This window comes from Trichomycterus rosablanca, chromosome 1 (genome assembly GCF_030014385.1).
Source record: "Trichomycterus rosablanca isolate fTriRos1 chromosome 1, fTriRos1.hap1, whole genome shotgun sequence".
Classification (NCBI taxonomy): domain Eukaryota; kingdom Metazoa; phylum Chordata; class Actinopteri; order Siluriformes; family Trichomycteridae; genus Trichomycterus; species Trichomycterus rosablanca.
The window spans coordinates 84,784,259-84,804,234 of record NC_085988.1 but is presented as its reverse complement, the minus strand read 5'-3'; the positions used below and the strand labels follow the sequence as shown (position 1 = coordinate 84,804,234).

General features: G+C 44.6%; 1 protein-coding gene across 5 annotated transcripts in view; it reads left to right on the top strand.

Moving 5' to 3' along the window:
• Window positions 1-19,976, top strand: part of magi2a (membrane associated guanylate kinase, WW and PDZ domain containing 2a) — a 123,615-nt gene that overhangs the window by 54,919 nt on the left and 48,720 nt on the right. For all 5 annotated transcript variants that reach the window (XM_062996943.1, XM_062996935.1, XM_062996928.1 and 2 more), the window contains 7 exons: window positions 563-682; window positions 2,965-3,171; window positions 3,519-3,717; window positions 6,995-7,074; window positions 9,163-9,220; window positions 13,881-14,002; window positions 14,250-14,432. In XM_062996943.1, the coding sequence (XP_062853013.1) occupies window positions 563-682; window positions 2,965-3,171; window positions 3,519-3,717; window positions 6,995-7,074; window positions 9,163-9,220; window positions 13,881-14,002; window positions 14,250-14,432 (969 nt within the window). The remainder of the gene's footprint in view (window positions 1-562; window positions 683-2,964; window positions 3,172-3,518; window positions 3,718-6,994; window positions 7,075-9,162; window positions 9,221-13,880; window positions 14,003-14,249; window positions 14,433-19,976) is intronic.

The window sequence follows — 19,976 nt, the reverse complement described above, 5'->3', positions numbered from 1 at the left end:
CAGACAGACTGGCACGCAGTGTCACACGCACACACACAGTCACACACGCACAGTCACACACACACACACACACACACACAGAAAGACAGGCACACACTCAGACACACACACAGTCACACACACACAGTCACACAGTCACAAACACACATAGTCACACACAGACACACACACAGTCACACACAGTTACACAGACAGACTGGCACGCAGTGTCACACGCACACACACAGTCACACACACACAGTCACACACGCACAATCACACACACACACACACAGACACACATAAACAGACAGGCACACACACACACAGGTTGCATTGAATGCAAGTTTGTTGTTCAGCGGTTGCTTAGTGGTTGATCTGATTGACCAGCGAGCACAAGGTTGCTGGTTCAAGCCCCATTACTGTCGGGCCCCTAAGCAGGGCCCTCAATCACCTGAGTCATAATTGTAAGTTGCATTGTGCCTGCCAGAGTATTTGGACACCTCTTAAAAAGTGTCATGATGTCATATGTCAGCCTGATGATGTCATAACCACACTGACCTCCCCTTTTCCTCTCTCCTAGGCACCACCAGGCAGCCTAAAGAGGGCGAGGTACCCGGGGTGGACTACAGCTTTGTGAGCGTCCAGCGTTTTATGGAACTGGAGCAGAGCGGCGCACTGCTGGAGAGCGGAACCTACGAAAGTACGTCCGTCACTGACCACAACTGACCACAACTGACCACAACTGACCACAACTGACCCCTACTGACCTCCAGTTCCAAAACCACGGACACGACTGCGACAGGGAAGCCCTTCCTCAGAACTGTGTGTTCCATTAGTGAGGCTCACAGTCAGCTTTCCGGTTCATCCCAGAGCTGTTTGTAGGTCTTACGCTGACCACTACTGCTGGGATTCCTTTCTCAGTCTGCACTGTCGCCTCACTGCGAGAAGGTTGTGGGTTCGATTCCCAGGTGGAACTTTCTTTGGAGTTCTTTCTTTGTGGAGTTTGCATGTTCTCCCAGTGTCTGTGTGGGTTTCCCCCGGAAGCAATGTGTGTGTGTGTGTGTGTGTGTGTGTTTGCCCTATAACGGACTGGCGACCTGTCCAGGTGCTTCCTACCTTTTGCCCAGTGAATGGTACCCACCGCGACCCTGACCAGGATAAAGCGGTGGTAAAATAGATGCAATAAAGGGGGCAAATACTGTTCATGCAATTCCCTCCACAAATTTCATCCCAATTTAGTCATATCCAGTTCCCCAATGCGGCACGGTGGCTTGGTGGATAGCACCGTCGCCTCATGGCAAGCAAGAAGGTCGTGGGTTCGATTCCCAGGTGGAACTTTCTTTGGAGTACTTTCTGTGTGGAGTTTGCATGTTCTCCAAATGTCTGTGAGGGTTTCCTCCGGGTGCTCCGGTTTCCTCCCACAGCCCAAAGTGTGTGTGTGTGTGTGTGTGTGTGTGTGCCCTATGATGGACTGGTGACCTGCCTGCCAAGAAGGTCCTGGGTTCGATTCCCAGGTGGAGTGGTCAGAGTCCCTTCTGTGTGGAGTTTGCATGTTCTCCCCGTGTTTCCTCCGGGTGCTCCGGTTTTTTTCCCACAGTGTGTGTGTTTGTGTGTGTTTGCCCTATGATGGACTGGTGACCTGTCTGGGGTGCGACCCTGACCACGATGCAGCGGTGGTAAAATAGATACAACGAAGGGAGCAAATACTGTTCATGCAGTCATTATTTCCCTCCACAAATGTCATCCCAATTTAGTCATATCCAGTTCCCCGAAGGAGGAGAGCCGTAACTAACACACGCCCCCTCCGACACGTGTGCAGTACCGACCGCTTCTTTTCACCCGCACCAGCTGGGTTCATACGGAGATCCGCATGGCGCACGGAGAGCCACCCCGCAGCACCATCGCAGTTTTAATGAATCAGTGCAGCTATCCCACTCCCAGAACAGCCAGTCATGGTCTGTACAGGCGCCCGGTCGGCAGTCAGCACATTTATAAACCGGATCGTCAATGAAAGAGAAATGAATGCTACATTTGTGCTGCAGTGATGCAACATGATGCAACAGCTCAGCACAGCAGCAGCGCATGCACACACGCTCTGTAGTCTGTTGAATATGAAAAAGTGCTTTTATTTTTCGCTCCTTTGCTCTTTTTGAAAGGCGCGAGCGTGTTGAAATCGGCCTTGACGTTTTATTCCCTCGTCAGGTCGTGCTGGATCAGGAGAATGTTCTGAACCACGCCGTTAATGATCGGTTCTTTCATTCTGTATGATGCGTACGCGGATGCATGTGTGTGCATATATAAACACAAAATATGCATATGCTTATATTTATATTTGGAGTTTTTAAACACCGTGTCCACTCACTGTCCACTCTATTACACACTCCTACCTAGTTGGTCCACCTTGTAGATGTAAAGTCAGAGACGATCGCTCATCTATTGCTGCTGTTTGAGTCGCTCATCTTCTAGACCTTCATCAGTGGTGACAGGACGCCGCACACGGGGCGCTGTTGGCTGGATATTTTTGGTTGGTGGACGATTCTCAGTCCAGCAGTGACAGTGAGGTGTTTAAAAACTAATACCAGCACAACACACACTAACACACCAGCACCATGTCAGTGTCACTGCAGTGCTGAGAATCATCCACCACCTAAATAATACCTGCTCTGTATTAAGATGCTTAGAGACCTTGATTACGAGCCACGCCCTCTTATTAAATGTTTGTTTGCCTAAATAGGCACCATTTCTGACTCCAAGAGAGGTGAGACTGTTATGGCTGCAAACAAGAGTACTCTTAATAAGCACACATACTTTTGACCCTACTGTGTATACATATTGTTGTAGTGTGGGTGTTACACAGCACCAGGGCACCCTGACCCTGGGTTCAAACCGTTCACACCTTCTCTTAGTAGCAACATGCAGAAGGTGGATTGGCTGTCTATCACGTGATCTGATCTCTGATTCCTGCCCTGTGATTGGCCGCAGATCATTACTATGGCACGCCCAAACCCCCGGCGGACGGCGGCGCCCCGCTGCTGAACGGCGAGTCTCTGGTGCCCGGCCTCGTCCCGATCGCAGGCGCCAAGCGCAGGCGCAACAGGTCGGTCAGCGACATGGAGAAGGCGGGGATCGAGCCACCCGAGGACGAGGAGGAGGAGAGACCTGTCGTCAACGGCAACGGGGTCGACACAGGTAAGACACAGCATTTATGAAAGCGAGGAACAAACCCGCACAAGAAAGTGCTTCAAACGTCCTAGAAACCGCCTGAAAATGCAAAGCAACCCCCTAAAACACTCAACCAATCATCTCACCACTGTGACAAACACATCAGACACCTAGAAGTCAACCTTTGATATCAAAGCAACCACTAAGCAACATCCTACAAATCACCTGGGATCTTATAGCAAACACCTAGCAACACCCTAGCAACCACCTTAAACTTCACAGCATAGGTCTTAAGCCCCAAATTTCTTTTTGTTCAAGCATTGCTGCTAACTAGCGTAACGGGAGTATTCCATTCCCTTGCACGTCTGATCCAGAATTCGGTGACCCAGAGGACAAGAGCGAGACAGGCGAGACGCCCCCTGCAGACGGAGGAGCTACAGAGGAGACGGACGGGACAGAAGAGACCACGCCCCCGGAACACCTGAAAGAAGATCCGAACGAGGAGAAGCTCGGCCCGCTGCCCGACCACTGGGAGATCGCCTACACCGAGAAGGGCGAGATCTACTACATCGAGTGAGTCTCTGAGCTACGATTAAGTATGTAACAGGTGTCCACATACTTTTGGTCATGTGGCATTTTTCACTCCTGTTTACACATTTTATTTGCACTCATTACAACAAATCACAATAAATAATTTTACACGTATCGAGAAACCTGGTGTGTCCGGATCCCCATTTCCAAAAACGTTTCCTGTAAATAAAAAAATTCAAAGGGTGGGTCTACTAAAAATAATCTAAATAATAATATTAACTAATAATTCAACTGTATTTATTAAGAAAATAAATAAATATTAAGGAAAATAAATAAATAAATACATTTAAAGGGTCTACTAAAAAATCCTAAATATTAATATTAACCAATAATTCAGCTGTATTTATTTAGGAAAATAATTAAATAAGTGAATAAATATTAATGAAAATAAATAAATAATTAAATATTAAGGAAAATAAATAAATAAGTAAATATTAAGGAAAATAAATAAATATTAAGGGAAATAAATAAATAAGCAAATAGTAAGGAAAATAAATACATAAATATTAAGGAAAATAATTGAATAAATAAATAAATATTAAAGAAAATAAATAAATAAATATTAAGGAAAATAAATAAATAAATATTAAGGAAAATAAATAAATAAATATTAAGGAAAATAAATAAATAAATACATTTAAAGGGTTTATTACTGCCCATGTGAAAAAATAAAACTTTAATAATTCAACTTTATTTATTAAGGAAAATAAATAAATAAATATTAAGGGGAAAAAAAACATTTAAAGGGTCTACTAAAAAATCCTAAATATTAACTTTAACCAATAATTCAGCTGTATTTATTAAGGAAAATAAATAAACGAATATTAAGGAAAATAATTGAATAAATAAATAAAAATTAAGGAAAATAAATAAATAAATATTAAGGAAAATAATTGAATAAATAAATATTACGGAAAATAAATAAATTAATATTAAGGAAAATAATTGAATAAATAAATAAGTATTAAGGAAAATAAATAAATACATTTAAAGTGTCTACTAAAAAATCCAACTCAATTCAACTGTATTGATAAAGGAAAATAAATACATAAGTAATTAACACACTGAATGAATGAATTACTTTATTGTCATTGTATATAAAATACAACAAAATTTTCTGTGCAGCTCCTACAACTGTGAAGTACAACAATTAAGTCCTTATAAATATTAAGGATAAGGGCCGGATAAGGACCTAATAACTGAGCGAATTACGACCTCTGCTGGCTGATCAGTGGCACTGCACAGAGTCGGGGGATGATCAGGGTGTGGCTGTTCGTACACAAAGCTGTCCCACATGTGAACTCGCCTCGCGCAGGTGAAAAGATGCAGTCGGTAACGCACACGTGTCGGAGGGGGCGTGTGTTAGACTCGCTCTCCTCAATCATGTATGTACGAATAGAACAGTACTGAACCCATGGAAGCTTCTCCGCGGTCCGGCAGCGTTTATTACGGACTCTTCATGACAGAAACAGCGGAGATCAGACACAGCTAGCACGCGCGGGTCGATCTCCAGCTTTATATAAACCCGTCGCGCTCGTCGCAGCTACTTCACACCTGCCGGAGCCAAGAGCTGTTTATAAAGCTGATTATTTTCACCCCCCGAGCAATTTGGGACGGAGCCGGCGGAGCCTTCGATCCGCTGAGCCTCAGCCAGACGATAACGATAACGAATCGTATTTACGGCGCAGGAGCGGAGAATCTGGAATGAACCGCAGGCTAAACCTTCGTTCAGGTTCGAATCTTTCTCATCGTTGAACTTCGGTCCCGTCCAGGAAATGAGACGCATCCGTTATCGTTAACTAGCATAATTAATGCAATTATAGCTACACGCCGGGGCGCAATCTTACCGATTCTGTACCGATAAGAGTGTAATCATCGGGACTGATGCTTTTTCTAGAATTTTGGAGACAGAAAGAGGGTTTGATGCTATAATAACACAGCACACGTGGATCAGGGGGTTCGTTTCTGCACGTTTAAATGATTAATCCTTTAATGGTCTGTTAGTTTGAGTCCTGTTTGGGACGGATCTGCTCCTGGGTTGACGTGTTAAACTCAGAACACTGTGGTGTTAAGAAAACCTTTATGTCAAAGCTGCAGCTGAAAATCATCCGTGATGAAGTCGCATCATTTTTGTGATCGTCTCAAATGCACTAGTAAATAAATCTGACTTGTTTATTGTTGGTTTAGTCCCAAGAAATTAAGAAATACTAAGAAATATTTTTTAAACATTATTTTCTTGGTGAGAACATTAAATGATTAAGGTATGTAACCAAACCTAATGGAGCGTGCGTAGCTGCTGATGCGCCGCTGCTTTCACATCATCATCACATGAAAATCTTCTTCCTCTTAAAGCTTCTTTGAGTGCTAAATCCGGACTATAAGCGCCTCTCAGTCTCTCAGACACGCCCGATCACTCCTCCTCCCTCCCTCACTTGAAGATTCCTCATATTTTTATACTTGGTGCATTTTTTGGTGTAACACGATGTAAGGTTGGCCAAAAGTATTTGGACACCTGACGGTTAGCTTGTTGGACGTCCTGTTTTAAAAAACAAACAGTATTAAAAGTGACTTGTAAGGCGGCCAGGTGGCACAGCGGGATATTCCGCTAGCAGATCGGCGCCGAGATTCTGAACTCCTCGGTTACAAACTCGGCCTTGCCCCCGGTCGGCTGGGCGCCATCTAGCGGGCATAATTGGCAGTGCCTGAAGGAAGGGATGTCCGGAATATGTGGGCGGGGTCTTCAAACACTGTATAAAGACCCTGATTGGTGGATAGAGGCGCTTGTGCAGAATGCATGGGTGGAAAAGGGTTCCGTTAGGGGCTTTATATATATATATATAAAAGAGACGTCTATGTGATCTTTTAAGGTAGAACAACAGCCGCTCCTCTGAGAAGCTTCTCACAGGACTTTGAAGTGTGTCTGTGTGTGGGAATTTGTGCCCATTCAGTCAAAAGATGATGTCAGCTCTGTCGAGTGGGCTCTTTATAGAGCTCACTCATTCTGGAACAGGATGGAACCTTCCCTAAACTGTTGCAGCAAGGTCTATGGCTGTGTCTTACACTGTTAGACTCTCTCTAAACGTCTCCGTGCTCCTCTTTTCTCTCGTCTCGCTAATGAGAGCGTCTGAGCTAATTGAAAGTATCGATTACCGTTTTGTGAACCTCAACAGTTTTGGAAATGATCACACTGGGGGGATCTCCTGCACCGTCTTTTATCCACATCATCATTACCGTGGCTCTTTCTCGCTCTCTCTTACAGTCACAACACCAAGACCACGTCCTGGCTGGACCCGCGGCTGGCTAAGAAAGCTAAACCTCCGGAAGAATGCGGCGAGGACGGTCAGTGCTCTTTATCTCATCTGTTTTTCTGTGTTGATGGTTTTTAGATAAGTGCAGTTAGATTGATTTGTTTATTATTAAGGGATGGATTTTTACGACTCTCTCTCTCTCTCTGTGACTTTATGGCATTGCTTCGTATTATTATATCAGTGGGGAAGTCTGTGGAGCTCTGAACAGATCTCAGAAAGTGAATCGAGGATTTAACTATAACTACAGTGGGCTCTTTGCCATGGTCAGAAGGAAAAACAACCCCAACATAGTCCTTTCTGACCAGTGTGAGATGGGTTTAGTTCCAGTTCTTGCTCCTAATTTTTAACCATTTGGGCGCATTTTTACTAAAAAAAAGTGGATCAGACACAGCAGCGCTGCTGGAGTTTTAAACACCGTGTCCACTCACTGTCCACTCTATTAGACGCTCCTACCTAGTCGGTCCACCTTGTAGATGTAAAGTCAGAGACGATCGCTCATCTATTGCTGCTGTTTGAGTCGCTCATCTTCTAGACCTTCATCAGTGGTCACAGGACGCCGCCCACGGGGCGCTGTCGGCTGGATATTTTTGGTTGGTGGACGATTCTCAGTCCAGCAGTGACAGTGAGGTGTTTAAAAACTCCAGCAGCGCTGCTGTGTCTGATCCACTCGTACCAGCACAACACACACTGACACACCACCACCATGTCAGTGTCACTGCAGTACTGAGAATGATCCAGCACCTAAATAATACCTGCTCTGTGGTGGTCCTGTGGGGGTCCTGACCATTAAAGAACAGGGTGAAAGGGGGTTACAAAGCATGCAGAGAAACAGATGGACTACAGTCAGTAATTGTAGAACTACAAAGTGCTTCTATATGGTAAGTGGAGCTGATAAAATGGACAGTGAGTGTAGGAACAAGGAGGTGGTTTTAATGTTATAGCTGATCAGTGTGTGTGTGTGTGTGTGTGTATGTGTGTGTGTGTGTGTGTGTGTGTGTGTGTGTGTGTGTGTGTGTGTGTGTGTGTGCGCCACTGTGATGTCAAACGGCGGAAATGTTTAGCATTGAAAGAGCCCTCAGTTTAGCCCGAGAGGCTTCTGTCCGTGGTTGCTATGGTGACCGTTTCCGGGGACATAGGAATACAGCGCACGTGTGTGTGTGTGTGTGTGTGTGTGTGTGTGTGTGTGTGTGTGTGTGTGTGATTATGTGGACATCCGTTCATTCATCTACACTAAATGGTCAAAAGTATTCAGACGCCTGACCGTGAGTGGGTCCCACGTGACCCCTAAACGCCCTTTACTGCAACCATCACACCTACTGGCATGAGCTTAAGGGTAGCTGAAGGAAAATCAGCACACAGAGGGCAGTGGTAGTTTAGTGGTTAAGGTACTGGACTGGTAATCAGAAGGTTGCCGGTTCAAGCCTCACCACCGCCAATTTGCCATTGTTGGGCCCCAGAACGACTTACAGTGACTTCTCTGTGCCCATATAAACAGGACTAGTCTGGCTGCATCCTTAAAAAGTACATGGAACAGTGGTCTCTCACCAAGGTTGGGAAGAAAACACAGAGAAACGAGTCCAGATCGCAGCAGTAGGTGCTGGAAGACGGGTGTCACCGTCCACAGTCAAGCAAGCTTCACACGGTCATGGGAACACACCCTGTACAAGGCCCGTGAGATTCGAACCCAGGTCATGAAGACGCTTGCTGCTCCCACCCCCATATTCCTGTGGTTGAAATGGAGCCCCACCCAGCAGAGCTCCTGTGCCGGTCCATTCCTGTTGACGGATGAGGTCTGGGATGCTGGTAAAACTGTCCACAGCCAAGCAAGCTTTACATTATCACACCTAAAGCTGATCGCATGGACAAAGCAAGTCCATGACCATGTGAAGCTTGCTTGACTGTGGACGGCGACACCCATCTTCCAGCACCTGCTGCTGTGTTCTGGGCTCGTTTCTCTGTGCTTTCCTTCTGACCTTGATGAGAGACCACTGTTCCATGTACTTTTTAAAAATGCAGCCAGACTATTCCTCACGGTCAGTCGTGAGGAATTAGGTGTTAAAAGTAAAAGGATGATGTTTATAGACGAGTGATTTTCTCTTTGATCTCTGGTGTTTTTCAGAGCTCCCGTACGGTTGGGAGAAGATCAATGATCCTGTTTACGGCAGCTACTACGTCGAGTACGTTTCTTCTTCTTCTTCATTTCACTTTCTATCACCTTCAAACCTTCAAACCTTCTAACCTTCTAATCTCCAAACCTCCAAACCTTCTAATCTCCAAACCTTCTAATCTCCAAACCTCTAAACCTTCTAACCTCTAAACCTTCTAATCTCCAAACCTCTAAACCTCCAAAACTTCTAACCTTCTAAACCTCCAAACCTCCAAACCTTCTAATCTCCAAACCTCTAAACCTTCTAACCTCCAAACCTCTAATCTCCAAACCTCCAAACCTTCTAAACCTCCAAACCTTCTAATCTCCAAACCTCTAAACCTTCTAACCTCTAAACCTCTAATCTCCAAACCTCCAAACCTTCTAATCTCCAAACCTCCAAACCTTCTAATCTCCAAACCTTCTAATCTCCAAACCTCTAAACCTCCAAACCTCTAAACCTTCGAACCTCTAAACCTCCAAACCTTCTAATCTCCAAACCTCTAAACCTTCTAACCTCTAAACCTCCAAACCTTCTAACCTTCTAAACCTCCAAACCTTCGAACCCCTAAACCTTCGAACCTCTAAACCTCCAAACCTTCAAACCTCTAAACCTTCGAACCTCTAAACCTCCAAACCTTCAAACCTCTAAACCTTCTAACCTATAAACCTCCAAACCTTCTAATCTCCAAACCTCTAAACCTTCTAACCTCTAAACCTCTAAACCTCCAAACCTTCTAACCTTCTAAACCTCCAAACCTCCAAACCCCTAAACCTTCGAACCTCTAAACCTCCAAACCTTCAAACCTCTAAACCTTCTAACCTTTAAACCTCCAAACCTTCAAACCTCTAAACCTTCTAACCTCTAAACCTCCAAACCTCCAAACCTTCTAACCTTCTAAACCTCCAAACCTTCTAATCTCAAAACCTCTAAACCTTCTAACCTCTAAACCTCCAAACCTTCTAACCTTCTAAACCTCCAAACCTCCAAACCTTCGAACCCCTAAACCTTCGAACCTCTAAACCTCCAAACCTTTAAACCTCTAAACCTTCTAACCTTTAAACCTCTAAACCTTCTAACCTCTAAACCTCTAAACCTCCAAACCTTCTAACCTTCTAAACCTCCAAACCTTCGAACCCCTAAACCTTCGAACCTCTAAACCTCCAAACCTTCAAACCTCTAAACCAGAGGTCACTAACAGGCGGACCGCGGTCCGGGTCCGGACCCAGAAGCTGTCCCATACGGACCCGGACCTACAGCCAAAACAGAAAGTTAGGATTTGAAACCTGACGGAGCGCTTCTATTGTAACCGGCGCAGCTTTTGTAGTCTTTACGGTAGCGGTTTAGCGGATGAGAACCAATCACGTGACACCACTCAGCCAATCAAGTCTGTGCATTCCAGCCGGTAAACACTGCGACTGCAGTGCGGACAGGTGAGAGAATTAGAGGCGAGTTACATGTGAAAAGATGGTGGAAAGAAAAAGAAAGATAGCGAATGTAGAAAAAACGAAGGGAGAGATACAGACAACTGTGCAGGAGAAAGTTGAGAAAAAGACGAGTGAGACAGGAGACAAATGGCGCTCTCCAAAAAAGAAACGTGTACAGCGAAAATACAGCATTTAATCCGTGATGGAGAGACTCATCTCTGTTCTTACTTCCCACTGGAGCACAATTTATTTTTATTTTCTCTTAATTTGATAAGAGAAAGGTTTTATGAGGTGGGGCGGTCCGGGTCCTCTCTGTGTGTGCATGTTCTCCCTGTGTCCGCATGGGTTTCCTTCGGTGCTCCGGTTTCCTCCCACAGTCCAAAAACATGCAAGTGAGGTGTATTGGAGATACTAAATTGTCCATGACTGTGATTGATATAACCTTGTGACCTGATGAATCTTGTGTAATGAGTAACTACTGATCCTGTCATGAATGTAACCACAGTGTAAAACATGACGTTATAATCCTAATAAATAAACAGACATTTGATTTGACAGTTATTGATAACATGCAGATGTTGATACAACTACTAGGCTACATTATACTATATTGTATATATGTTATAGTGTTTAAGGTACTGGACTAATAAACAGAAGGTTGCCGGTTCAAGGCCCACCACCACCAAGTTGCCACTGTTGGGTCCCTGAGCAAGGCCCTTAACACTCAATTGCTCATCGTGTTCTGCTCATTGTGTAAGTCGCTTTGGATAAAAGCTGAAAATGTAAATGTAAATATCAATATATTTACATTATATATATACTGTATATATATATATATATAGTTAAACATTCCGGACCTTTGCTTCAATAAATTTTCTCTAACTGGACCCCTTTAAATTTTAGTTGAATACCCCTGCTCTAAACCTTCTAACCTCTAAACTTCCAAACCCAAACCTCCAAACCTTCTAACCTCTAAACCTTCTAACCCCTAAACCTTCTAACCTCTAAACCTTCTAACCTCTAAACCTTCTAACCCCTAAACCTTCTAACCTCTAAACCTTCTAACCCCTAAACCTTCTAACCCCTAAACCTTCTGACCTTCTAACCCCTAAACCTTCTAACCTCTAAACCTTCTAACCTCCAAACCTTCTAACCCCTAAACCTTCTAACCTCTAAACCTTCTAACCTCTAAACCTTCTGACCTCTAAACCTTCTAACCCCTAAACCTTCTAACCTCTAAACCTTCTAACCTCTAAACCTTCTAACCCCTAAACCTTCTAACCTCTAAACCTTCTAACCCCTAAACCTTCTAACCCCTAAACCTTCTGACCTCTAAACCTTCTAACCTCTAAACCTTCTAACCTCTAAACCTTCTAACCTCTAAACCTTCTAACCCCTAAACCTTCTAACCTCTAAACCTTCTAACCTCTAAACCTTCTAACCTCTAAACCTTCAAACCTCCAAACCTTCTAACTTCCAAACCTTCTAACCTTCAAACCTGATCTGGTTTTTATCTGGTTCTGTTCTGGTTTTTATCTGGTTCTGTTCTGGTTTTTATCTGGTTCTGTTCTGGTTTTGATCTGGTTCTGTTCTGGTTTTGATCTGGTTCTGTTCTGGTTTTGATCTGGTTCTGATCTGGTTTTGATCTGGTTCTGTTCTGGTTTTGATCTGGTTCTGATCTGGTTTTTATCTGGTTCTGTTCTGGTTTTTATCTGGTTCTGTTCTGGTTTTTATCTGGTTCTGTTCTGGTTTTATCTGGTTCTGTTCTGGTTTTGATCTGGTTCTGATCTGGTTTTTATCTGGTTCTGTTCTGGTTTTGATCTTGTAATGCTCTGGTTCTGATCTGGTTCTGCTCTGGTTCTCTGTTTGATCTGCTCTGGTTCTGCTCTGGTTTAGAGCTTGCTTGACTGTGGACGGTGACACCCATCTTCCAGCACCTACTGCTGCGTTCTAGACTCTAGAACAAGCACACGGTCAGTGCTTATAATTTGGCACACACCACCTTCAAAACCTGGTAGCCTAGCTGTTAAGGTACTGGACTAGTAGCAGAAGGTTGCTGGTTCAAGCCCCACTACTGCCAGGTTTCTGCTGTTGGGTCCTTGAGCGAGGCCCTTAACCGTCAATTGCTTAGACTGCATACTCCTCAATTCTAAATAATGTTAAACCTGAGCGTGCAGGCCACTTCTTTTTACCAGACAGCGGTGGATTTTTAGAGAGAGCACACTACACTCTCGGTGTTCCTCCACCCCTCCAGTCAGCGCCTCAGACGGACAGTAGGAGTCTCTGTGATTCTCCGTCCGGCTCTCCCTCGTCTCTGTCGACCGCTTGGCCCTGTCCAGCGGACGGTTCCACGGCACATCGTGTGTGCACGGCACCAGGGAACGTTCCGGAAGTCTGGGAACGAGTTCTCGTCTCGTCCGAGGTTTTAATAAGACAGGCCGACCCGAGTGAGTCTCACTTCCTCTCGGCCCTAATTGGATTTCTCCTGGTGAACCTGTCAGAGAACCGAAACCCCACCGGAGTCCTTCAGAAGGTCATTAAACGGCGTTTAATTAGTCAGAGCGCCTCGCGCTGCCCACAGCTCCGCGTCACGCCCCTGCACCAGGCCTCGGGTTCGAGGCCATTTATCAGAGTTAACCTGTCCGGCTGATGGAAGGAATTAGAACTCAGACCGGGTCAGTGCGTGATCTCTTCTCATTCATTCTCATTTAAAGTTCCTGTGAAGGGACAGTGAAGGGATTTGCCCCCCCCCCCCCCCCCCCCCATGACACCCTAAAAACAATGTAAGGTGGCACAGTGGTGCCTCACAGAAGAAGGTCCTGGGTTCGATTCCCCAGCCAGGCAATCAGGGTCCTTTCTGTGTGGAGTTTCCATGTTCCACAAGTCCAACCAGGCAAGGTGAATAGCGCCAGCGCCCTCTGCCCTCCTTATTTATCCTCACATAAATACATTTGGCTGGAAAATTCCGAACCTGGCAACGCTGTAGTGACGCCAACCGGGCGAGGTGAACAGCGCCAGCGCCCTCTGCTATTTAAAGTGAACATTGATTCATTTTACATGTAAACTGATTAGAATCGTGGCACATGTGAATCGATTTTTAACTGTCTTGTGGGGCATCGTTACATCCCTAGTCAGAACCCATCAGAACTCAACCTCTGTCTCTCTCTCTCTCTGTCTCGCTCTCTCTCTCTCTCTCTCTCTCTGTCTCTGTCTCTCTCTCTCTTTGTCTCTCTCTCTCTCTCTCTCTCTCTCTCTCTCTGTAGTCACATTAACAGGAGAACTCAGTTCGAGAACCCGGTTCAAGAGGCCAAGAGGAGAATGCAGCTTCAGCAGCAGATGCAAAGTCAGGGTCTCTCCTCTCTCCCCCTGCCGGCTCTATACAGAGGTACATCAGCGCTCTCTCTTAGTAAGCGTACATCTAAAGCATGTTCTTTTTAGACATGTCCAATCCCCTCATGCACGACATCCATGCTGAGCCCTCGTTCAGTACTCGTCACTGCAGATACATGAGCAATACCGGACCCACCATGACCATGACCAGGATCAAGCAGTTGCTAAAGATTTATTAATAGAGGTTCTCAGAGGTTCTACATCCTCTCCATGTGTGTGTGTGTGTGTGTGTGTGCGTGCAGAGAAGGCTCTGTTCACCCGAGACCCCACCCAGCTGAAGGGCCGGTTCCTCTCCACCTCACTCCAGAAGAGCACCATGGGATTCGGCTTCACCATCATCGGCGGCGACGAGCCAGACGAGTTCCTGCAGGTCAAGAGCGTGATTCCGGACGGGCCTGCTGCACAGGACGGCAAGATGGCTACAGGTACGCATGTACACACACACACACACACACACACACTGAGAGTGTGTCTTTACCACCACTGGGTGTGTCTTTCCAAAATACACTATATGGACAAAAGTATTGGGACACCACTTCTAATTATTGGATTCACGTGTTTCAGTCACAGTTGCTGACCTCAACCCTGTTGAACCCCTTTGCAATAAATTGGAACCCTGACTGTGAGCCAGGCCTTCTGTAACCCGACAAACCCTCATCAGACTGAACGGGCTGGTCCATCCCCAAACTGCTGATTTTCATGTGCTTTCATCTCCTGCACCATCATCACCAGCTTCCGTTTCCGTTGATCCTCTGGTCACTCGTTCAGTTCATGAGCTCACTAGCTGCTTACCGAGCTCATTAGATGCGTCATGGGAAGCCGAGCCTGAAAACAAGCGGCATTCATGCCTGTTTATGACAGTCGGCACTGCGCACCTCCTTCTGCTCTCCGAATTCTGGGTGTCTCAAGTGTTTCTAAAGCCAGACTGAGGGGTGATGGTTCCTACAGAGAGACTCCAGGATCAGAGGAGATCCTTCACTAGAACCAGCAGAATTTTAGACCCCTTTTTAGATAAAATGGGACATTTTGTAAAATTCAATAAACATAAGAACTAGATCTTGTATTTGACTGGTAAAGTTCTCATTAATGACTCTCTTTGCAAGCTCACCACTTTGTGCCAAATTCACGTTGTGCCAACTCATTTTGGTCTTTTACCATCTACTGCACATGATATGATGGAAAGATTTAGATCATCCAGAGAACTCTCAGTCCGTCTAGACCAGGGGTCACCAACCCGGTGCCCGCGGGCACCTGGTCGCCCACAGGGACCACGTGAGTCGCCCGCAGGGCATGTTCTAAAATAGCACTAGTGACTATAGAGCTCCGTCTAAAAATTGTGTTTCTTTTTTAATCAATAACACCTGCATTGATGTAGATTTGAAAATGACAATAGTGAATATAACATTTTAAAAACAAAAACGTTTGATGTTTATATGAGCGGAGTTTTATATCATGCGCTTAACGCTTAGACAAGCAAGCTACGCATGCGCAGCTCCGATGGGGAGCGAGATGCGGGTTTTACCCTGAAAAAATAATAATAAACATATGTCAGAAAAGAGAAATAAACGTAATATTTTCACAGTGATTGGAAGGAAAAGTGTGTGTTTCATTCGTGGGGCGACGGCAGAGAGCGGCACAATGTGAAGAGAGGCTTCAGTCAGTACGTGTCACAAAAACGTCCATTTAAATCGTAGCTTTTGAAAAAATATTACTTAACTGATAATTTGTACAAACATGGAACAGGGTTCATGATTTGTTCTAAAACATTACAAAGGAAGTGATCAGTACAAACGGGACATGATTGGAAGATGTGACTTAATGATTTCCTTAAAAATGCTACAGAAGTGCTCATTTATACAAAACTGTCAAGCAAGATAATTACAAAAATATCAGAGATGTAACGACTGACTTTCTAATATTGAAACAGATTAAGATTAACAGAAATAAATAATGTTACATGTTTAAATATACAGTGTATCACAAAAGTGAGTACACCCCTCACATTTCTGCAGATATTTAAGTATATCTTTTCACGGGACAACACTGACAAAATGACACTTTGACACAATGAAAAGTAGTCTGTGTGCAGCTTATATAACAGTGTAAATGTATTCTTCCCTCAAAATAACTCAATATACAGCCATTAATGTCTAAACCACCGGCAACAAAAGTGAGTACACCCCTTAGTGAAAGTTCCTGAAGTGTCAATATTTTGTGTGGCCACCATTATTTCCCAGAACTGCCTTAACTTTCCTGGGCATGGAGTTTACCAGAGCTTCACAGGTTGCCACTGGAATGCTTTTCCACTCCTCCATGACGACATCACGGAGCTGGCGGATATTCGAGACTTTGCGCTCCTCCACCTTCCGCTTGAGGATGCCCCAAAGATGTTCTATTGGGTTTAGGTCTGGAGACATGCTTGGCCAGTCCATCACCTTTACCCTCAGCCTCTTCAGTAAAGCAGTGGTCGTCTTAGAGGTGTGTTTGGGGTCATTATCATGCTGGAACACTGCCCTGCGACCCAGTTTCCGGAGGGAGGGGATCATGCTCTGCTTCAGTATTTCACAGTACATATTGGAGTTCATGTGTCCCTCAATGAAATGTAACTCCCCAACACCTGCTGCACTCATGCAGCCCCAGACCATGGCATTCCCACCACCATGCTTGACTGTAGGCATGACGCACTTATCTTTGTACTCCTCACCTGATTGCCGCCACACATGCTTGAGACCATCTGAACCAAACAAATTAATCTTGGTCTCATCAGACCATAGGACATGGTTCCAGTAATCCATGTCCTTTGTTGACATGTCTTCAGCAAACTGTTTGCAGGCTTTCTTGTGTAGAGACTTCAGAAGAGGCTTCCTTCTGGGGTGACAGCCATGCAGACCAATTTGATGTAGTGTGCGGCGTATGGTCTGAGCACTGACAGGCTGACCCCCCACCTTTTCAATCTCTGCAGCAATGCTGACAGCACTCCTGCACCTATCTTTCAAAGACAGCAGTTGGATGTGACGCTGAGCACGTGCACTCAGCTTCTTTGGACGACCAACGCGAGGTCTGTTCTGAGTGGACCCTGCTCTTTTAAAACGCTGGATAATCTTGGCCACTGTGCTGCAGCTCAGTTTCAGGGTGTTGGCAATCTTCTTGTAGCCTTGGCCATCTTCATGTAGCGCAACAATTCGTCTTTTAAGATCCTCAGAGAGTTCTTTGCCATGAGGTGCCATGTTGGAACTTTCAGTGACCAGTATGAGAGAGTGTGAGAGCTGTACTACTAAATTGAACACACCTGCTCCCTATGCACACCTGAGACCTAGTAACACTAACAAATCACATGACATTTTGGAGGGAAAATGACAAGCAGTGCTCAATTTGGACATTTAGGGGTGTAGTCTCTTAGGGGTGTACTCACTTTTGTTGCCGGTGGTTTAGACATTAATGGCTGTATATTGAGTTATTTTGAGGGAAGAGTAAATTTACACTGTTATATAAGCTGCACACAGACTACTTTTCATTGTGTCAAAGTGTCATTTTGTCAGTGTTGTCCCATGAAAAGATATACTTAAATATCTGCAGAAATGTGAGGGGTGTACTCACTTTTGTGATACACTGTATGTGTGTTTCCTGCCATGGTAAGTCATTGTTAATAATTATTATGAGGAATGATTAACATGTGATCAGACAGTCCCTTCACATATATGAATATTTATTATTATTATTATTATTATTAATCATAATATTATCATTAAAAGTGAACCATGCAATGTTATGGTATTCAGGATGTTTGTGTCCTACAAGTAGCCCTCTGTTTCGAAAAGGTTGGTGACCAGGGGTGTCCAAACTACAGCTCGCATTTCCATTTTAAAACAGCTTGTGAGGTATTTTAGAAAAAAAAATTAAAGTCATCCTGCTATACATCAGTAAAAAACAGCTGGAACTGTTTGACCTCTAGGTGTCGCTCTCACATAAAACGAATCTAAAACTCTCACCGTCTTCTTTTCCCCCAACGTCACACCTACATTAACGTTCCCCAGTTACACAGTGGGTATGTTTAATTAAAAGAAGTATAATAATCTTCTCGTTAGGATGAGTATACACGACACTGTGGACGATAGATCATTGATCACTCAGATAAACAGGAAGTAGAATTGTTAGTAATCAGGAGCTCTGTTATAGTTTTATTTCTTTTATTACTAGAGAGTCTGTGACCCCGTGGTTGTGTATTTTTTACTCCGTCTGACCCCCCAATCAGGTCTAGAGCAATGCTGGACATCACTGCTTGGCCATCAGATGGTACTTTGTGAGAAACCGTCACGCTGCTGTGATAAATATATCCACATGGGCTCGGGAGTACTTCAGAAAACAGTTTTTGACTTGACACAGTCCACCGCTGCTTCAAAAAATGCAACCTGAGCGAGAATGGAGAAAAATCCACTCGCAAAACTGTAACCATTAAAAAGTCTCATTAACAGGAACGCTGATGGAACACGGGGGGAACATGCCCCCGTCCTAAATTTTTGGAGAGTGTTACAGCATCAGATTTGTAAAATTTGTGGATGAATTACAGCATCCACTCGTTTTGACCAGAATCTGTATAAGAATGCTTTCAGCTGAACCACCTTCCCTCTGTGATCTGGAATAAAGTGATTAAACGTCCTGGTTTATTTTCTCTTCTGTAAAACCATCAGCCGGGACTCATGTTCCCAAACGGAGCTCTTTAAATATTTGCAGTATGAAGCGTGTTTCCGCCGCCGTGCTCTCGGTGCCGTTTTGGCGTGTTCGAGTCGGGCTGAAGCAGAAGGAATGATGGATGAAGGTGGACCTGAACTGGAAGCTAAATTACACACAGAGACAGAACGTGTGTATCTGCTCTAACGAATCCAAATGATTCCCTGTGGAATTGAATGATTTATTTGGTGTGTGTGTGTGTGTGTGTGTGTGTTTAGTCCATGTTTAGTTAGTTAAACACACCCTGGCAGGTTCTGCAGATTCAGAGCTGCACTGATTAATGACGAGCTGTAGTGGAGACGTGACTTTATTCATTTTAATAATATTTTCTCCCTAAAACCCCTCCCATCTAAACCAAAACCCCTCCCATCTAAACCAAAACCGCTCCCATATAAACCAAAACCCCTCCCATCTAAACCAAAACCCCTCCCACCCAAATCAAAACCCCTCCTGTAGATTAGGATCAGACCTGTGGATTAGGATCAGACCTGTAGCTTGGTATGAGACTTGTCATTTCTGATGGGACCTGACAGTTGGGCCAAGACCTCTGGATTGGGTTGAGACTTGTGGATTTGATGAGACCTGATGACTGGGAGAAGAGCTGAGGATTAGAAAAGGACCTGACAGTTGGGATGAGATCTAAAGACTGGCCTTAGACCTGTTGATTAAGGCGAGATCTGATGATCGAAATAAGACTTGGGATTTGGGACGAGACCTGTGATTTACGAGACCTGTGATTTGGGACGATACCTGTAAATTGGGACGAGACCTATGATTCGGGACAAGACCTGTGATTTATGAGACCTGTGTTTTGGGACGAGACCTGGAAATTGGGATAAGACCTGTAAATTTAGGTAAGACCTGTGATTTGGGATGAGACCTGTAAATTGGAACAAGACCTGTAAATTTAGGTAAGACTTGTGATTTACAAGACCTGTGATTTGGGACGATACCTGTAAATTGGGACGAGACCTGTGATTTGGGACGAGACCTGTAAATTGAAACAAGACCTGTGATTTGGGACGAGACCTGTAAATTGAAACAAGACCTGTGATTCGGGATGAGACCTGTGAGACCTGTGATTTATGAGACCTGTAATTTGGGACGAGACCTGGGATTTACAAGACCTGTGATTTGGGACGAGACCTGTAAATTGGAACAAGACCTGTGATTCGGGATGAGACCTGTGATTTACAAGACCTGTGATTTGGGACGAGACCTGTAAATTGAAACAAGACCTG